This window comes from Artemia franciscana, chromosome 8 (genome assembly GCF_032884065.1).
Source record: "Artemia franciscana chromosome 8, ASM3288406v1, whole genome shotgun sequence".
NCBI lineage: Eukaryota > Metazoa > Arthropoda > Branchiopoda > Anostraca > Artemiidae > Artemia > Artemia franciscana.
In genome coordinates, this window is record NC_088870.1 from 37,148,506 (window position 1) to 37,170,284 (window position 21,779).

General features: G+C 36.6%; 1 protein-coding gene across 5 annotated transcripts in view; it reads right to left on the reverse strand.

The window, feature by feature from the left end:
- LOC136030372 (protein turtle-like) overlaps window positions 1–21,779 on the reverse strand; it is a 370,614-nt gene that overhangs the window by 27,915 nt on the left and 320,920 nt on the right. For 3 of the 5 annotated variants that reach the window (XM_065709294.1, XM_065709290.1, XM_065709292.1), the window contains one exon: window positions 7,707–7,937. In XM_065709294.1, coding sequence (XP_065565366.1) covers window positions 7,707–7,937 — 231 coding nt within the window. The remainder of the gene's footprint in view (window positions 1–7,706; window positions 7,938–21,779) is intronic. The other 2 variants (XM_065709291.1, XM_065709293.1) reach the window with 2 other exon arrangements.

Sequence of the window (21,779 nt, forward strand, 5' to 3'; positions counted from 1 at the left end):
TAGTTAGTAGTAGTAGTAGTTAATCGAAAGCAAAGACTTGCAAATGGTCCTGGGACTGATTAGCCCTTATAAAATATTAGCGGATAAATTCACTAGTTAAGGAAAACATAACCTAGGACATGGAAATATAGAAAGGCTTTTTGGATGTTAGTAAAAGCAAACAAAACTTTTTAGGTGGTTTCTATTATGTCAATAAAACACATTCTAGATATATAAATATGACAAATTCATTTGAAAATCTCTAAAAAGATTAATAATTAAGTTAAAATAAATGTCGAAAGAGACAACTACAGAATCCCGAGCTATTTGACGCAACAATCCTAAATTATAATCATAAAATTGTATTTATGAGCCTTTTGGCCATGAACGAAAATCTATAGATCTAAAACTAAAGCAAATAGCAAAATTACGTTTAAAATAAAACATTGAGCATGATAGTCAAGTATTCCAAATTCTGCAGGACTGTCCAAAGAATAGCTGCTGACTTTTTCCAAGCTACCAAATACTTTTATATAAAAAGCTGAAGTTGATAGTAATATAATCAGAGCTACTAACTCCTTTCCCCTTTTAAAATGTGATCCTCGAACCGAAATAATTAATGCTGATAGCATCTAAATAAAATTTTTACAAACCCTTTTTGGTAGGAATTCAGACATGTTACATGCAGGTTATAAGGGATTTTTCTGAAAGGAGTCTTCACTATGGGAAAAGTTGAAATTCTGATGATGGTGGCAGCACTGGATTCAAAACTACAGCAAGGTTTTGTTCGTCTGTTTCTTTATCACCAAAAACAATAAAAAAAAGCCTCCACATTCTTATTTAAAAGACGTTTGGATCCCTTCAACATTCTCAAGAACCTGGAGAAAGGTTGAATCCACACCTGCATACTCACAATTTTGAAGATTTTCCCTGGAGTTGCCTATATTTTCCCAGAAGATTTGGCTTTCTTTAAAGTGCATTTCAAATCCCTCCCCAATTTGTCAAGTCTCCCTTTCCATGGACTCTGTTTGGAACAACTACATTTGTCTTTTTTAAGTAGTGGATTAAACTCCTCGACTTTTTCATGTTTATAGAAGTGGTATCGAGATGAATAGTGTCTGGGAGCCAGATTAGCAATAGTATTCGCCACGGTCATGATGTAAAACAGGGTAGTACTTTAGATTATGTCGTTTTATCAACGTCATATGAGCAACATCACACCACATCTCAGTCCTTGGATGTTTGAATTGCACCTTCTGGACTAGAATATTCGGGCTTGGCTAAGTGTTTAAGAGATATATAGCATTATAAGTTTTTACAACCCCTTTGAAGTACTATATTGAAAGAACGTTTATTGAAGCTGAACCTACCTTGAAGAGCCCTTGAGTGTTTGATGCAATTGTGTACAAATCAGGTGCCACTTTGTGGGGCATTGGGAGTCATATGATGAGGATGGCTCGGTAGGTGGGCCCCTTTGTATGCTCTTTATCGGTATCCCAAATGCATATAGAATAATTGTTGTTCTTAGCTCCCACCTATTTTCATTTCAAAAATGTTTTCCTTCAATTTTCACTTCAATTGGTCAATCACAGAAATTACGCTTGGAAATTGAACATAGCCCAACTCACTAAATTACACACGGAATGCAGAAATAGCCCTGAAATTGTGATTAATTCTGCTTTTATTGACACATTTTACCTCTGTAATGCTGGCATGACGTAGACTCAAGTCACGCTATTGCTTCGATGACATTCTACAGATGCCTGACAATCTGCATACAGGATGAATTTCTTTGAACACTAGTATGAGGTTAAATGAAATAGTACATTCAGTCACCCTTTGAAAATACTATTTCTTGTTTTTGATCTCAAAAGATCGTTATTATTGCTATTCGATTCGCTCCCACTAAAATTCTGGCTCTTTTATTGGCTCTTTTTTGGCAATTTTTCTCATCAAAGAAACACCAAGAAAATCTGCCCTCTCTATCTTCACTTGTTTAAGTTTCTCCCCTAATTAAAATATGGACTGGATGTAGAATTCTAAAGTTCCGAAATTAATGAAAGTATAGAAAATCTTTGCATTATATTTAGATGTTGTTTTTCTAATGAAATTATTGGTTTTCTTTTAAGTTGTGTGACCAGTTATTTCAGCCGTCCTGGCTGAGTGGGTTGGTGCGCTGGATTGGGGATCCTTTGTTTGGGAGGACGCGGGTTCAAATCCCGGTGTACCCAATTCTTCAAATTGGGACGGGGGTCAGTGGCGTGACTCTGTAAGCTTAGCCAGAGTCAACCCATCTGGGTACCTGGAGAAATCTGAGGAAGGTAAACAGGAAGGGTGTGCGAAAGCAAAGGATGGCTGCCCCCCCCCGATGCACTTCCTGGCTGAAGGGCCAAGAAACGGAGATCAGCACCGCCGGTAGGGACTGTAAAGTCTAATGCTGTATCCTTTAATCTTTACCTCTTTTTTCAACCAGTTATTGCGCAAAGCTGAAATAATTTATCTGTTTCATATTTTTTTTTTAATTTGATTTTTTTTTTGTTATATAAGTCATCACTCATGATTTCACTATCCTATTGTGCTTTTTAGACACCAATACGGGACCGAACAAAAGCAGGTGAGCCCCAAATTTGGTGGGAAAAGGCCATAAGATAGGATTTAGAGGAAATCGGCATTTTATTCGAAGAGGTAAAAAGTGAGACTTTGTGTAGATTGGGGTAGAGAAAGTGCATGCGCAGCTGTATTGATCGCAAGTGGCTTGGTGCTGGAGAGAGTTGTTAGTAGTAGCTGTAGTATCAGTAGTAGCAGTGATGATTAGTAAAAACTCGTAATGCTCTCTTGTAATCAGTGGACCTTTTACTCTTGTGTTTTGATTGTTATCTCTCTCTTTTTAAGCTTTTTTTCCAAGGAAAACCTCTTTTATATTATATACTAAAGGAATTGCAAACAACTATCACTAATATTTATAAGGCAAATATACTTAACCTCTGGTTTCTTCTATTTATGTGTTCAGTAGTATTTATCAAACATAAGACAGACAGTTGCCTGCGACTACAAATTCATATAAACAGTAGGAACATTTAAGTTCAAGCACGATTCTGCTCCAGACACTGGTTTCGTTTTCTGTTGCTGCGAGACTAGCTCATGTGCTTTACTGATTTTGTCACGTCTGTATCTGTTGGTGAGATAAGCTAAAGGTTTAATTCACTTTATATACAAACAGGACCATTTGAATCATTCCAGAGGTAACATTAACTTTCAGATAAATTCTGTTTCATTCTAGAGTTAATTATTTCTCAGACCAATGAAAAATACGTGAGATTTCTTTGGTAGGATCTGACTGTTTATAATGAACTCAGTGACGGTCCTATAGTTGTCGACTCCTAGCGGCAGCTGTCACTTGGTGCACTCCATTACCAAATACCCCCAAAAAATGAAAATGATTATTCAAAAATTTAAATATGCTTGAACCCATTTAGAAGACCCATTTTTGTGGGAGAGGGTGATGGATTCCAAAATTTCGAATAACACGTATAAACTTTAGTTTGTATATTTTTTGGAAGGTCGTCTAGATCGTTTGGTTACATAAAAAAATATTTGAACGACAGAAAGGTAGGATCCCTGAAATAGGGCCATAAATTACTTTCGTTTAAAAAAAAATATTGAGTCAAAGTGAAAATATTTATTGAAACTAGTCACATCAACGCTTAAAGCCTAAACAACCTGAAATTCTAAAATATCAGAAACTATTGTGGTTGCAGAGGTAGCTGCAACAATTTATGCTGTTAATTTTTTTACTTCACACAAAAACACATTAGTCAATTGATTCAGTCGTGAAAACTCATTTGTATATTTCACGAAGGTCCTTTTTTATGACAGGGTGATCATACAAAACCATTGATCGTAGAAAATTGACGAGGGTGCTGGACAAATAAAAAAACCGGTTGGGCAAAAACAGGATTTTGTTATATTGGGCTGCTGAATCTTGATGAAATTCAATGGACAAAAAAAAAGATTAGTGGATTAGTTATACTTTTGGAGTCAAATATTTGATGTTGTAGTCAAACGCTTGTATACTTTTGGAGGATTTGATCAAACGTTTGTAGACGAGGTAAGGGGACAAGCCACTGAATTATTATTACTAAACCATCTAGTAGAAACAGTGATCCAACGCAAGGATCCTGGTTATGTCTATTGGGAATTTATATCCGTTCATGGCTATGGGTAAAAAATCCCTAAATTCCAATCACCAGGATTGTTACAAGAAACAGTTGTTACATATTGAAAAATCTTGGTGAAAAGTAAGAAATAGGTTAAAAATATATTTTCTGGGTATTCAAACTAAGTTCCACCTTTGTAAGGTAGGAAAAGTATGTTTACCAGAAGGGGATGTTGCATCTTAATGAAAATTAGTATTAACTAAGACCTAATGTATTATTTCTCTCTTTTGGGAAAAGAATCAGACCAAAGTTATCTCTCTAAACACCCGCAATCAGAACAATAGCTTACAACGGTATGATGTATCTCAGGTAAATTTAGTTGGGAGTAGAGTTTAATAAGCTAAAAAGTTTAAAAAGTTTAATAAGTTTAATAAGCTCAGAAGGGTTCCTGTCAAAAGACATGACTGTAATTCCATTTTACGATTTGAGTTATTTTTATCTCTAAACTGTATTGAAGAGTCTGAATTTGCCTGTCAGGCTCTCTTCTGTAGGTGGATTTTGCAAATAGTGGCAAAATTATGAATATGTAATGTCAACAACTTGTAGCAAAACCTAGAATGTGATCTTTTCATCCTATCATATAGCTGAGAAAATTGACGAGTCAACAGATTCATGGCCTTGTTTTGTTGCAGTAACGAATTAATTTTGACTTCACAGCAATAGCTACTGTTTTGTCTAAAGGAAATGCACTGCTTCATATAGTGAAAGAAACAAATAAAAAGGTGAGATATTTTTTTTTGCAAAAGTGTAATATGTTTGGTGATGAAGATCCTAGAGAGTAGTAAAGGCTTATATAGAAACTTAGATCAAGCTCTCTGATCATACCAATCGTCATCTACGTCATAAAGTTGCAAGATGAATGAGGAACCTATATAGATGAGACAGGGTGTATTTTAACGATGATAAAGGTGACTTGAAGATGATAGCAATATCCATACCAGCAGAGGAGAAAAGTGCTTTATTTTCTGCTGGAGTTCATCTATGACATTCCCAAAATGACATAAACTAGTTCGATACCAGTGAAAGCTGTGTTTTATGGTGTCCGGCCTCAAACCAACTTCTATTAAGGGGAGAGGTTCCTTAAATTCTCATCATCTTTTCACTATCCATGGGATACGGTGTGGCTTACTTAGTTTAATAGAGAGGTGGCACTCCATTTCCCGTCAATCAGTTTTAAATGACACTTTTAAAGGCTGAAATTTCTTGCGAATGTCATTGTAAATTTTCACCAAGCGTGAGGAGATGATCAAAATAAATCTTATTTTGTGCGACATATCTTGTGCAATGTCAAAGAGTTGGATGGAAACTGCTTGTGCAATAAGTACCAAGTCGTGGCAATTAGATGGCTCGAGTACAATCTGCTACCTAGCCAGAACTCATAGCCGTTTGTCCATCTGGAAGGACGAAGGCATTAACCAGACAATTCCCGTCAATTTAACTTTTTCTATCATTGACGCCACTAGAGACTAAAAAACTTACTGCGGAAGTTAAAACACTTGAAATAAAATTTTTCATGAAAAGTACTACTAACGCCTTACCGCAGCACCAGGACACTGAGGTTTACACAACTACGCACGCTCCTCCTCCATCCCAGCCTATTCAGAGTTTCTCTCTTCAAACCCTCCCAGGAAGTTAGCATTTCCTTTAAGTGTTTCTTTATGAGATCCTCCCACCCTAACTGCGGAAGAACTGCTTCCAGGTTAGCCCTGGAGGGCTAGCTGAAAAGGACAATCTTTGGCAAGCTGTCGTACTCAATCCACAGAACGTGCCCACGACATCTCAACCTTTCTCTCACTATAGCCCTAGAAAGCGGGATTGAACCACACTTTTCATACAGCCTATTGTTTGAAATACGGCCAGTTATCTGGGTACTAAGAATAATCTATAGCCAATTTCTCTGGAAAGCATCTAGCATATCTTCATCCACTTTGAGGAGTGCCCATGGTTCAGAGCCTTACTCGACCACTATCATCAATGTGGGTTCCAATATTCTAATCTTTGTTAGCATAGTTCTATTCTTCCAAAACTTTTCTTTTAACTGATTGCCTTTCGTATATTCCTTAAGACAAAGTCCATCATAATGATCCACATAAAGGAAGATAGAACACAACTCTGCTTAAATCCTGATTTAACACGAAACCAATTGCTAACCTCATTTCCTACCTTAACAGCAGCAATGCTATTCTCCTTCATAGCACTAATCACTTTAATGTATCTGTCTGGTATACCATACGAAGGTAAGACCTTTGCTAAAGCTCTTCTATCAACAGAATCAAACACTTGCTCACAATCTATAAAACAAGGACCAAAGGTGTTTGGTAACTCAGGCACTTCCCATTCATTAACCTAAGGGTGGGAATTTGGTCGATACATCCTCTACCTTATTTAAAACCGCGCTGTCCTTCTTTTATAATTTTGTCTGCAGCATCTCTCGGTCTAAAAAGTATCATATTGCTAAGTAATTTGCTATGTATAGAGACAAGACTAATATCTCGATAATTACCATACTCACTCTTATCACCTTCCTTGTACGGTGATTTAATTAAGCCTTTTTCTAAATTTGCTAGGTACTTCCCCTTTTCAAAATCACATTCATAATCTTCAGAAACTTATTTCTACCCCATAGCCACCATATTTAAGAAATTATTTTACTACAGTACCTGGAGCCTTATTATTTTTTAATCCGTTTAGTACTGTCGCTAAATCTTCCTCACGAAACAAATTTTCATTCATATCCAAGGCATCACAGATTTTTTCATATTCCTCTATATCTTTTCCTGTATCTCTATCTCGGCTTAGCACATGTTCAAAATTAAAGGGAAAACAGTTTTTACTAGCCTTTCAAATTAAAATACGATAGTGTTAAAATTCCATGTACCGCATTGTTTTTTAATATTAAAGTTCTCCATAATCAGTTTGAGGTTTGTAATCCCTAAAATCGAAGAAAAACTCACTGAACAGCTACAAAACTGGAGAAAACGGTTATTTTAAGTATCAGTTGCACTTTCCCCTCTGAAAAATCCAAATATTTGTTTTATCTGTCCACAAGTTTTCATTATTTTGCGTGCATCTTACTTGATTTGGTGTTCTGTCTATTTTGAGCAAAAACCCAAATATTCAACTGATAAGCAAATAAATTTTTATGAACCGATGCCACATCTTTCTAATGCTACACATAATGCTTTCTAATACTATTTAAGCATATGTTCACATGTTCCAAATATATCCGAAGAAATCGGAACTTAGTTCATAAAAAGAAAGGTTTCGTTGAAGCATCTGGGATGAAGAAGAAAAGGGTGGCGGAAGGAATTTTTAATAATTGCTCGTTTAGATATTACCCTGCAGAACAAAAATGACAATACCTGAAAAGAAAAATATAAAGTAGTCTTGTAATTACAGGAAGTTTGCAAAGGAGATGAAATAAAAAACTGAGTTCCCCCCCCCAACCCACTCCAGGCACTACCTTAGTAAGTATGCTGTCAGAAAGAAAGGTGCTACGGTGGAACGTACCTTCCATATTTCTGTAATTGCTTCCAATTATCAGGTCTGGACTATTTTGACAGTTTGACACTTTTAATTCTACTTTAGTAGCATCTCCAGAACCTCTGTCAACTAGTTCATTACCTTGTTGACGCCGGACATGAATTGAGATGGCAATTCCTAGTGTTAGAAGAACCAGGGCAAAAACACTCCCAATGATAGTACCAACTATTGGAGAGACTTGCATTACTGGCTCAGCTGCTGAAAATAAATGAATGAAAATAAGAAATTAAATATATGAATTTGGCTCAGTACAGCCAAAGTTTACAAGACACAGTAAGCACCAATACTAGAAATTTAGCAATAAAATCACTCTATCCTGGCCACTCAGCGAGCACCAAGGTGATGGATAGTGGAACGTCCTGCAGATATGTGGATTAAATCTGGGGTAAAGAGGAACGGAACAATAGGAGACCCATTGTCTGCAGCTCTTGAAATATGGCAAAAGAACCCTAATCTGGGGGTCCTAAATTCAGATGGAGGAAGTGAAAGGTGTCTCTAATTAGCACTGGGAAGAACCCATGGTTGCATGGAAATAACCAGCCAGTATAAAACCCTCCCCAGTAAGGGATAAAATCACTGATGTTACGGGCAGTAGATATAATTGCCCCTGCTAGGGAAAGAGAGACGTGACCTACCGCCTCCGGGGTAACCAAGTAAGGCCATACGTTAGAAGCTATTGCGTTTGAGACAGCCAGCGATTAAAAGACCAATAATCGTTCAAATATCTCAACTACAACCTTGAATGCCAATATCTAAAATATCTAAGTTATCATAAGAGTGCGGAATATTAATTTTACCACAATATCTACCAACACCTTGCAGACTCAAAACAGGTGTTCAACCACATCTGGAGATAAGTTATATTGCACACTCTTATTCGCTTTGGTATCCATACCAGCTTGGTTTCCTTAATTAGAGGCATGTACATTCGGCTCAGAAGCAAATGTTATGATTAAAGAAGAAGTTGCTGAAAGCTTTGAAACGTCGACTGGTGTTCTGCAAAGCTGCCTTTGATCACCGGAGCGCTTCAATCTCATTTTTAATGCAGTCCTTTCACTCACAGACAGTTCGTTTGGATCTCTTTTAGAAGGAAAAATGATAAACAAACTCGCTTACTATGATGATATATACCTAATTTCTTAGTTTTTCCTTGATCTCCAATCTCATGCTGATATCGTTCACACGAGCACCAACCTTTTCGGAATGACCATCAACACCTTGAAACTGAAAGCCATGGGTTGCTAAATCCATTTCCCTAAGAAATCCCAGCCTCTCGCTTCGAGGTGATTATATAGAGTAGGTTGATGAATTTACCAATTTCGGTAGCTTATTCACATCTAAAAATAACCACTCCAAAAACATCAAAAGACACTTGACTCTTGCAAACTCCAGTTTTAAGACTCTGATGCAAATCTGGATGAATAATAATGTATCAACAATGCTTAAAGCGAGGCAGTTTCAGCGTGTGAAACTTGGAATTTTGAAACAGATGATCAGGGTCACCTTGACACCTTTGAAAAAAAAAAATCACCGCGACCTGTTGCTGAGACTACTAACCATGATAGAATATTCAACACCAAGATTTAAACAAATTGAAAGTGAAACGTACAATATTTGATCGAAACCGAATAAAACGATAGACGAACCAAGCGTGTAGAAAGCACTCGGCTCCCTAATATAGCCTTTGAAGGCCTTACATATGATTCTTGCCTTAGAACACACTCCCCCCCAAGGTGATGGGAAGATTATTTTTCATCATTGAAAATGCCGTTCCTTTTCAGCCTGACAAAAGATAGAAGTTCATATACGAGTTGCTTCAATAGACTGGTGGAAAAAGTGCCCAATAAATACCTATTGAGGATATATGGGACTTAGTCAAGTAATCCAAGTAATATACATTAAGCTACTCTTGAAACTTCTGAAACATGTCTCTACGACGGTTAGATCATCGAAATATTCCTTCTATCCTAGAACTCGACAAATAGGTATTTTATTATTTTAAAATGGCCGAAGACCATTAAAATCTTGCTTGTTACCTTTTTTGCAGGAGCATTAAAACCTAATTCCGAACAAATTGGGAACTCACTGGTAGAAGTAATTTCATTAAAATTAAGGATAAAACTTTTCAAAGACTGTCAGCTCGTTTAAAAATAGGAGTCACCGACTTAGCTAGAACACCTCATAGCTTGCAAGTTCAAGTCAAAAAGCCTTGGCTGTCACAGGAGGCTGGGGACATTATTACACTCCAAAGGCAGGCCAGACTGCGGGGGGGGGGGATATAAAGACATATCGACACGTAAATTGCGCCAGGAACAAATTGATACGTAGAGATCTATAGTCTTTCGTTGACGCCAAAGCCAAAGCTACAAGAAGCTGTCACGAGGAAGAACGTTGGAGCTGCGTAACAACATTGACGTGATTTCTCGAGCCAGTGTGCTCAACAAATAGAAAACGTACTATCTGTGGGCTGAGTGCTCCTTGAAGTCATAAACCTTTCAAGGTGGAACAAGCACTTTTCGTGCTTAATACGTCCCCTCTCTCTCCATGTGTAGCAACTCCTATCATACCCAACCTGTTATTTATAATAACCTCGTTAATGTTGACATTAACAATAAGCCGTTCTCAGTGGTAGAAACTCAAAATTCTGTGAAAAAATTGAAAAACCATAAATCTCCTGGCATCTGTGGAATCTCCTTGGAGCTGCTTAAAATCGGCAGTGGCACTATCCTGCTTTGGCTCCAAATACTATTCGATGAAACACAGGACGCAGAGATCCTCTAGAAAGACTGGTGTACGGGATTTATCCTAGCACTGTGGAAAAGAAAATTTTCCAGGAGGGAGCGAAAGGACTATAGAGAGATAACGCTCCTTTCGCTACCAGGCAAGCTCTTTTCCTTGGTTTCGATGCAGCGATGATTTGAAAACATCCGACGAAAGTACAAAGTAGAGCAGGTTGGTTGTATGCCTGGCCAATTAATGACAGAGCAGATATTTTCTATAAGGCAAATCATAGAGAAGGCAAATAAGTTCTACCAGCACGCTTTCATTGCTTATGTCAATTTCAAGGTAGTATTCGACTCAGTTGATCGTGATTCTCTATGAAATATCCTTTCTAATACTGGCCTCCCGTCAAAATGTGTCCACCTACTCAGGGCCATGCATCGAGAGACTGAAAGCTGTTTGCAAGTGAATGGTAGCCGTAGCGCTTTCTTTCCAGTAAGAACAGGAGTCAGGCAGGGTTGTTCAGTTGCTCCTAGACTATTTAAGTGTATTATTGATCATGTTATGACTTGTACAACCCGAAAGTTGAGCTTTGAACTCAAGCAATGGGATAGAGTTGCCACTGATAGATTCTTTGCTGATGACATAGCACTAAGCACCAACTTCAAGTCACAGCTGCTTATAGTTTTAAACACGACTTTGGGTGAAGCTGCAAGGACAGGACTATTCATTAACTGGAAGAATACAAAAGGCATGGTAGTATTGCCAAAGTCAGAGACCGATAATTCTAATTACTTGGTCGCCAGACACCAAATCGAAGTGGTTAACCACTTCACTTATCATGGTTCTATAATATCATAGGATGGCTGCATCGACCAAGAAGTTGCTGCCCACACGGCCAAGGTCTCTGCCGTCTTTGGTAGACTGAACCATATTTGGAAGAAGCCAATGATCAAACCAGCCACCAAAATGAAAGTCTTGGAGGGTCAGTTTAAGCATTCCTGCTATACGGAGCTGAAACTTTGCCTACAACTGCAAGGGTTCAGCACCGTCTCAACACTCTTCAATTTAAGTGGCTTCGGAAAATCAAGGAAATACGATGGACGGAATTTGTCAGCAATGACCGCCTATGTAGTATGACTTCCCAGTCACCTTTGTCACACCTAGTTACCAAGCGGACATTTCGTTGCTTTGGACATCTTTTGCGATTTCCTACTGACACTCCGGCTTGGATTCTTCCCGACTTTGAACAAACTAGTAGAGACTGGATGCGTCCAAGTGGATGACACAAGTTTCGTTTAAATCCCATGGGATAGTCTATCCCATGTGTAGCAACCCCCCCCCCAAAGCTCTCAACGTCACTCTGGCATGATGTTATAAGTAAGTAAGTAAAGTCAGTGAACCCTTTAATTAGCTCGATCGGAATGTCTAGTGGACAAGATCTGCCCTTTTCCATGTTCTCAATTCTGGCCTCTACGCCCAAGGGTAAAATGACTGGAAAAACGAAAGAGTAGAAATTAAAATGGAGGAAAGGGATTTGTTCTGATAATTTGTTGTGTTAAGGTTCTTCTTGAGTACAAAAATCAATGATTACTTGGGTTTTATCCCATTTTTTTATGTTTCATTATACCATTGATTTGGATTAGTAGAAAACAAATCCTTGACCTTATTTTGCAAGACAAAGAAGCACCTTTAAGCATCTCTTTTTTTACACAGAGAATTAGCTTAAGACGTTTTACCATATTTAAGAAGAATCATTTTAATAGTAATTTGAAGTTTTTTCATTTGAATACTAATATATGGTTTACCATTAGGTTTACCATTATGTTTTTGCTTTATTCTAAGGGAAAACAGGTTTCAAAAACCAGTGACCTTATCATCAACGTCATTGTTCTCTATGAGAGTCAGCCACTTTTCACTTGTAATCCAAGATCCCAAATCAGAGAGGCCATAATTGGAAATTGATAGACAAGAGAATTCAGTAACAGAAAAAAGTTTGATTAAAATCAGAAAGAAGTTTTAATAATTAATAAAAATTATACATTCCCCGTAAAGACAGCAAAGGAATTGGAGGGCTATAAGAAGCATACATTTTTACACAAATCACATCAAGGGCTGAGTTTTATTTGATTGTCGGCCTGCCTCTTTTACGGTTGCTGGTATTATAAGTTTTAGCTTACGAGAATGGCATAAATAATTTAAATTCATTAGCATCATCTACTAGAAAAATACAGGCATTCGGGAATTTGCAGACAACAAATTTGGAACCATTGTGTAATGGCTGGTAGTATTACTGCCCTTGTGCAGTGTTTTTATTTGGGAATCAATAGAAGCAGCACAACACAATCAAATTCAAAGGACTCGTTAAGACTTTGGGTTCTATTCTTACACAAATGATTTCTTCGTTATCTGAAAGGTTGTGAGCACGAATTTAATTAGGAAAAAAATAATTGCGTGCAAGAAAAAAAAATATTCCTCCACCTTTTTTACCCACTCAATGGCCACGAGGACGAAGCTATATGAATGGGGAGTGGTTGTTAATTTTCAGTAGGCTAGGATTTTGTGCTTGGACCTCTGTCATGGCAATTATGTCAATTTTATGCACCTGAGAGTGGGTCTCAATTTCAGGCAATTTGTCAAAACTAAGGCTTTCATTGTTTGTAACGGAGGACATTAAGAAAGCAAAGTGATTACTGAAATAAGTGGTTAATTTATTTTATTTGCAGGAGGTAATTGCAAGTGAGAGGAACGTGAGATTCGGGGAGAAGACCCAACTTTTAGGACCTGAGAGAAACGAGGGCAACGAATAATTTTCTGATATACTATTAATTTGGCACTATACGAATGCCTTATTATTATGCTTAATAACTTTACTTCTTTTTCGTAACTCAATTCTTGGTAAAAGTTGAAATTTCCTTTGTTCCAATAAATCAGATATAAACCGACTATTTCAAATTAGCCTGGCTGGAATATAACTTCTCTTTTTGTATTGGCCATAATAAATTGTCAAATCGTAAAATGTTTTGACCTCTCCTTGTTTCAGAGAACAGAAACTATTGAAACATTTGAACCGTAATAAATAGTTGAAGACCCAGTTCAGACAAGTTTTTTAAGTGAATAATTTGAATATCGTAAGATGTTATGACATTACAAGTTTTTAGAAGCAAGGCCCAAAATACTGGAAAAAACCTACTTATTCAACAAGAGGCTAGAGATTGGCTAAAACTTATAGAAGGAATAGACCAAAAACCAATCTCTAAACAGATCACAATTAAAAGATAAACAGTTAAAAGACAGAGATCGTGAAGGGATTGGGGTTGTCTCGTGAGGAGATCTGATTAGAAAAGAGAGGAAGTTTAGTAATTAACCTTCCTTTAACTAACTACGGCAACCGCCTGCTTTGCATCAATATCTCTAAATACAAAGTTAAAATATTAACGTAAAACCTTTTTGTCACTTGTTTAAATCGAGAAGCCCTATTTCTGTGTTGAATTAAGTTGTCAATTAAATCTTTTGAGTTCCCTTTTTGGCCCTAACTTTGGTCAAAGCTATACCTTCCTTTTTTGGGGAGCTTACCCATTTGGTTTATTAAAGCATAGAGTTTCTGTTTTACTCTTCTGTTTTCCACTTATCAAATTCAAAAATGAAATCAAGTTGTCGCCGAATTTTGAGTACGAAAGAACTAAGTCGCCTCAGTCACTTATATTATCAAATTCATTGATTGTTCCCTTAAGAGCTTTCGGTAAATTATTTTCAAACAGTTCGTGGTAACGAACTGTAGTAGGGAGCGACCCGGCTCAATAGTAAATAGAACTAAAAAAAAGAGAATTTTGATGCTAAAAGATACATCAAAAGAATTGAATTTTTATGCTGATTTTAAATATATAAGTTTTATCAAATTTAGTCTTTGTCACAAAAAGTTACGAGCCTGAGAAAATTTGCCTTATTTGGGAAAATAGGGGTAAACACCTCCTAAAAGTCACAGAATCTTAGCGAAAGTCACACCATCGCATTCAGCGTATCAGAGACCCATGTAGCGAAAATTTCAAGCTCCTATATACAAAAATGTGGAATTTCGTATTTTTGGCCAGAAGACAGATTACGGGTGCGTGTTTGTTTGTTTTTTCCCCAGGGGTCATCGCATCGATCAAGTGGTCCTAGAATGTCGCAAGAGGGCTCATTCTAACGGAAATGAAAAGTTCTAGTCCCCTTTTTAAGTAACCAAAAAATTTGAGGGCACCTAGCCCCCTCCCACGCTCATTTTTCCCCAAAGTCAATGGATCAAAATTTTAAGATAGCCATTTTGTTCCGCATAGTCGAAAACCATAATAACTATGTCTTTGGGGATGACTTACTCCCCACAGTCCCTGGGCGAGGGGCTGAAGTTACAAGCTTTGACCAGTGTTTACATACAGTAATGGTTATTGGGAAGTGTACAGACGTTCTCCGGGGGATTTTTTTAGTGTGGGGGTGGGGTTGAGGGGAGGTGCTATGTGGGAGGATCTTTCCTTGGAGGAATATGTCATGGGGGAAGAGAAATTCAATGAAAAGGACGCAGGATTTTCTAGCATTACTATAAAAAAAAACAATGAAAAAATAAACATGAAATAGTTTTTTTCAGTTGAAAGTAAGGATTAGCATTAAAACTTAAAACGAACAGAGATTATTACGCATATAAAAGGTTCTAAAAATACTTTAGCATAAAGAGCAAGGTATTTAGGAGGAGATAAATACCACGCTCTTTATGCTAAAGTAATAAATAATAATAAAGTAATAGTAATTTCAACTATTTATTCTACGGCATTCTTATTCAGGGGTTATTATGAAAGAATTGGGATAAAACTTAAGATTTAGTGAAAAAGAGAGAGGTATTAACAAGGGGACAAACACCCTGATATACATAATAAAAATCTATATATATAAAAATAAGTTGTTTGTCTGTATGTCTGTCGAGTGACGTCATGTCATCATGTCATGTCGTCATGAAGTTAGTTGTCGTCATTGTTATGACGATGACGTCATTAAAGGTATTTAAGAAAATCGTTCAAAGACAAATTTTTAATTGTAAGAAGATCGTGACGGAAAAATGTTTAATTGTAAAATGACAGAAGAACCTACAATGGCAAAAGCCGAGGAAGCTGCTAAAAAAAAAACTGCTAAAAAAAAGCTTCCAAAAAGGAAGCTGCAGCACAAAAAAAAAACTAAAAAGAAAAAAGAAAAAAAAACTAAAAAAAGATAAAAACCAAAAAAAAACTAAAAAGAAAAAAAGGGGAAAAACACAAAAATTTATTTCATCATATACCGATTCAAAAACGAATGTATATACAGACCGGGACACAAATGACGACCGGGACACAGGGAATATAAATGACGACCGGGATACAGGGAAACAACTACAACGGGGACGCCGGGGGGCACAGGGGGGTATATAAATGACGACAGGGACGCAGGGAATGTTCGATTAGCAATCACCATCAACAAAGCTCAAAGGCAATCATTAGAATCACGAGATATAACTAAAAAAAACTAAAAAAAAGGTAAAAAACTAAAAAGTAAAAAAAAGACCAATTCAAAAACGAATGTATATACAGACCGGGACACCAGGACACAAATGACGACCGGGACACAGGGACACAGGGAATATAAATGACGACCGGGACACTAAAATAGAAATTACAGACTGGGACACCGGGACACAAATGACGACCGGGACACAGGGAATATAAATGACGGCCGGGACACAGGGACACAACTACGACGGGGACGCCGGGGGGCACAGGGGGATATATAAATAACGGCGGCGACACAGGGAATGTTCGATTAGCAATCACCATCAACAAAGCTCAAGGGCAATCATTAGAATCATGAGGTCTATATCTGAATACGGATTGTTTTTCCCATGGACAATTATATGTTGCATGTTCAAGAGTCGGTAAATCTGACAATCTATTTATATGCACACACAATGGGACAGTGAAGAATGTTGTGTATTCGCATTAACATATTAGTTTTGTACGGACGAAGAGGTGGGGGGGTAGGAAGGGGAATTGTTAGCCATGGGTAAGAGAAGGTAGAAAGGGGATTAAGGTTTCTAAGACACAGGTTGTAACGCACAAACAGGGAACATACTTCTTGTCTAGGCACTGAGGGTCTGAGTTGGTGAAAGAAAGGGGGCTTTTGAGATGCTAGGGAAGAATTATTTAATCGCTGATCCGTATACCAGGACCCTGATTTACACTTCCGACTTAAATACTGTGTACAAACTTTTAGAGATCTGTCACTGTTGCCAAGGTCAGGGCTTATCCACTTTTGGTCATTATTAGAAACGTTCTATGTTAGCCTTTCGGTTTATAAATAATTGTTATTTTTTATTTTATTCCGTTATTATTTTTATTCCGGCTTATCCGTTCAGTAACATTACCGCTACACTAATTTAACAATCGTTTGTTTAGTCAGATGAGTACTTTCTGGACCTCTAACTTCCACTGGATTGACGTCACAATTTTTTGGATCCAGCTTACCGAGGTGAAAGGAACAGGGAATGTCATCAGGACTATCAGAAATACTAAAAATATCCAACTGGAAAAGAAGATCAGGATTTTGTATTACAGACAGGGGGTTAAAAATAATTATCGGAATTTAGCTTAAAGTCTCTTCTAGCTTGTTTTTTTTTTTTTTTTTCATTCCAAACGCCACAGTACAGACTCTGGTTCGAGGATTTCAGGCTTCATAGATCAGATCTCCATCTGTTATGCGAAGTCTTTAACAAAGGAATTTGGATACGTTAAGTTGTCTCTTACAAAAATTATTAAGGTTCGGCCGGAAATGATGGTAATTGTCTGTTAAACGAAACACACGCAAGAGTTTTGTCTGTAAGACAAAACCTATTTGTCTCATTTTTAATCCTAATAAAATATACCAAAATATTACGGAAATATACAAAATATGTTGAAAAATATAATACTTTATCAATAAAATTATGGAAACGACGAAAAAAAAAATCATTGGAATCATCATACTACATCTTCGTTTTTCACTGAGCCAAAGCTAATTGTCAGTACAGACAGTAAACCAGTTTTTTGCAGATTTAACAGATCTTACAGAGCGTAATTCTTGAGTGTTTCGTTTAACAGACAAGTAAGTAATACCTCTCATGAGCAGGGGGCATAAATTTTTGTTGGTGGTGTTGAGGGTTGAAGGGGAGTGATCCAAAATAGTGACACTGTTCTCAGTCTGACAAGCAGCTCCCACGAGGGGGAACACCTCTTTATGAAGGAGGTAGGGAGAAGCTGGAATTATTTTCCGCAAAAGAGGGAGGGACAACGGTAAGTTAGTATTAAGCTTCTTGAGGATGCCGAGCATCCTAACTATTGAAGTCAGAAACCAGAGGGAGACGGTCCAGGGACTCCTTAAGCCCTTGGGGATGAGAATCTCCAACGCGAAATAAAAAAAAAAAAAATCAGAAAATTGTTTTCCCCAAAAACGGAGCCAATATGAAAGCCAAAATCCCTTTTTAGTTGGGAAATAGGTGTCCCAAATAAAATCTGTTCGAAAACTTTTTCTTTTTTTCAATTGGCTTGAAACTTTCAAGAACCGTTGCCTAGAGCTATGAGAACCGAAATTTTTTTGGAAGGAAGAAGCTGAAATGGACCATGAAATGGTTGGGTGGGTAATAGGGATAGAAATGAACCAAAAATCCTGTTTTACAACATTTTTTTAAAAGTCACAGCCTTAGGTTCCTGAGCCAAAGGAACCTGTTCCTAAAAACGTTTTTATGGGCACAGTCCCCCCAAAATAGTGTCCAAAAGGGCCATAGCCTTTTTTCCTATCCACAACAAAACATTACATCTTGAATTGTTTCGTTGAAGAGGACCTCAATGTAATAGAAATAAAAAAATATAATAGAACTCCAAAAAGGGGACAAATTTTTCTTTAATTGTTTAAAACTTATACCTACCAGTTTCTTAGCGAAGGAGAACCTTGTCCCCCCCCCCCTAGACACGAAAACAGGGTGGAAGGCATTACCCTAAAAAAAATGTGAAAGGAAATATTTTTCTCGTTTGGCTTCAAGCTTATATTTGAATGTCATTGAAAAAGCAAGTTGCAAATAAAAATGGAAAAAATTTGGTTTGCTTCAAAATCAGACCCTAAAAAGGTCCAATAAGCCTTTTATGAACGGTTTAAAACTTAAAACTGCTAGCTTCTGGTCAAGTGGAAGCTAATAAGCTTCCAAGTCTGGTAGAACTAAAAAAAAAGGGAATAGTTGTAAAAAAAAAGGGAAAAGCCAAGACAGATCCCAAATTTGCGTCCGAGAAGTACAGCTTTTTTCCAAGAGCAGCTTGAAACTTAAGCCTGTGCAGTCCAGGGCCAAACAGAACTTAATATGAAGAAAATTAATTTGGTCATGGTTCCCACAAAAATAAAATTACACGTGAATTGATAATATATAGACGTATCTATTAACAAATGAACTAATATCATTTTTATACAATCCTAATAAGGGGAAGTTAATGTCAGAATTGCCTCTCACTCAATTGGACTATCTTTCCTGGCTTTTTCTACAATTAGCCATGCCCTAATGCCCATAACTATTCGATTTTAATTCAAAACAAGGGCCAAAAGCCTATTGATTCCTGATTGGGTTGAAAATCGTATCTGAAAACCCCTGGACTGAAGTGACTCAGAATTTATTAGTTTGCCCGAGAATTGGGCCAAAAACAAGAAAGACCCACAATTTTTATTTTATCAAACATACTGAAATTACATTTGGAAGGCCTTGGACCAAGCGTCTCTTAATATAAAAAAATTGCTAGTTTTGAGCCCGGTCCGTCTTTGTAGCTTTAAAGGGCCCTTTTAGGACTCATCTTTGTTAGTATCTGGTACCTGGCACGTACGCAGGGGGGGAACTTTGGCCCCCCCCCCCCCCGAAATTTTATGGTGTTTAATTTCCCCATGGTTTCATGAGATTTTTGGCAAAAGTAGGACATTTATTAGCGTAAATAACTTCGAAGACCACACTGCCTTTCCATGACGAAAGTAAAACAGTTCAAAATAGGGATGATACCTTTTTATTGACAGTGAATAGATATAAAATTATTTAACTAGATATTTCAAACACATATACAGTGATTACTGCTGATGATGAACACTGTATATGTGTTCGAAATATCCAGTTAAATAATTTTATATCTATTCACTGTCAATAAAAAGGTATCATCCCTATTTTAAACTGTTTTACTTTCGACATTTATTAAGAATCTAGATACATGTGTGAAGCCTTTTTTGGAGGATTTTACAGCATGCAATTATCCGGTCAAGTCACTGCACAATTATTAACCCATTGTCTGTCTAACTTTTTAACCTTTTTGAAGTAATTAGCAATTTTACTGTTTTTTTTTTCTTTTGTAAAGAGAGTTTGCTTTCCACAGCAAAATAGAATTATCCTTCATATTAGGGCGTTTATTCCCCCTTTTCAGGAAAAAGTACAGCTTTTAATGGCACAATTTTGGAAACTATCATTTTTCATTAAAATCTACGTTTTTAAAATAGAAAAACTTCCCCCCACAGCACCCATATCGCACTGTTAACCCTAAAGTTTTCCCTTTCAGTGGGATATAATAGATTAATCACTGGTTCTAAATCGCTATGAACATAACCTGAGCCTAAAACGTTCTTTTGAGGCTTCAGTTATCTTCCCCCATCCGCTGCAATACTGCAGATTAAAGTTAGTCTGTATTTTCCGATTTACGTGCTTTTTGCATTACTAAATAAAAAGTACTACTTTATATCTGTTGTTTCGAAGGTTTTGCCCCCCCCCCCCGAAAAAGATTCCTGCGTACGTGCCTGTCTGGTACCTTCATGTTAAATTTGATCATTCAGTTTTATTTTTATTCGTTTTTTATTTATTTTATTGGTTCACAGTAAACCCTACCCATTTAAGGTTCGAATTTGGCATTTCTAGAATGAATTTTAGAAATGGCAACATAAATTGGGCTCAGTTTTTTTGTTTTTTTTTTTTTTCACAAAGAATAATATATTTCTTAATATAAATGACTAAAAAAGAGTATTTCCTATCTTAGTAATGTATTTTTTATTGATGAAAAAAGTGAGTAATTGATGACAAAAAAACAACTATAGGCCTAGTTGCACTTAAATTACAGTGCAAAATTGCAATTTATTGTTGCAATTTTGCTTCTGTTGCTATTGTTAAATTGCACTTATTGTTGCCATTGAATTGTTGCGACACTTCACTCCACCCATACAACGTGAAGATACACTTTAAATTGGTGGAATTCAAATTTTGAAACTTTGTTCTCTCAAAGAGCTTGAAAAACACGTTGACACAACTGTAGCACCATACCTTTGATTTAATGTATTTCGTCATAAGGTACTTTAAGGGACTGAATCCAATAGGTTTTAAAGATCACCCAAACCCCAAGGGGTCCCAAAACACTAAGAAACAATAGCACTTGTTATTGCAACTAATGATTCAAGTTCAACCAGAAATAAAACATGATTCCCTAGACAAAGTTTCCTTTACAAACGATTTGGCAATTGGTTTTATACAGGTATTCTTGTTTCCTTTTTCCTAATTTTTTGTTCAATGTCTGTAAAAGTTACTTAATTTCAGGTTAAACCGATGGAACCTCTTAGAAAAAGGAAAGGGATGTAATAAGATAAAAGAAAGCAATGCTTTATGTAAAAAAGCTTTTTGGCAAACAGATATAGCTAGTGAGATCGTACATCGTATTCATTACTGTATCACTCTGATAAATGGATAAAAACTTGGCTAGAAAGGTCTTAGCGTTTTTTCCTGCTTTAAAATGGGATACTCAAAACATAAAAAACTACTTGTCTTTTACGAGCTTAATTTTGAGTGAATTTGAAACAAAAATATGTGTGAAGAATTAAGGCCACCCAAAATATTTGGATAAGGTTTTATTTTGAAGCCATCCTTCGTCATTATAGTAATTATAACGTATAGAATGTTTTCAATTGATGTAGTGTAATATCCTTTTTACTTAAGCTCCCAAGGTAACACAATTTTAAGGGCCAAAGACACTAAAATAAAAGCATACTTTGCTCATTGGAATTTTCTAAGATTTCTCGTTTGGTTGTTTCAAAATCATGAAGTTACAAGTGCAGTACCAGATGGAATTAAATAAGGAAAACTATTTAGTTAAATTTATTCTAAAGTTTTTAGTCTATAAACCAAATAAAAATTTTCAATCTATTGAACCCCAAAAACAAGTACATTTTCAAAAGAAAGCTGTACCTTCTGAAGATGTTTGTTGGTATGTCTGTTTAGCTTTTTTTTGC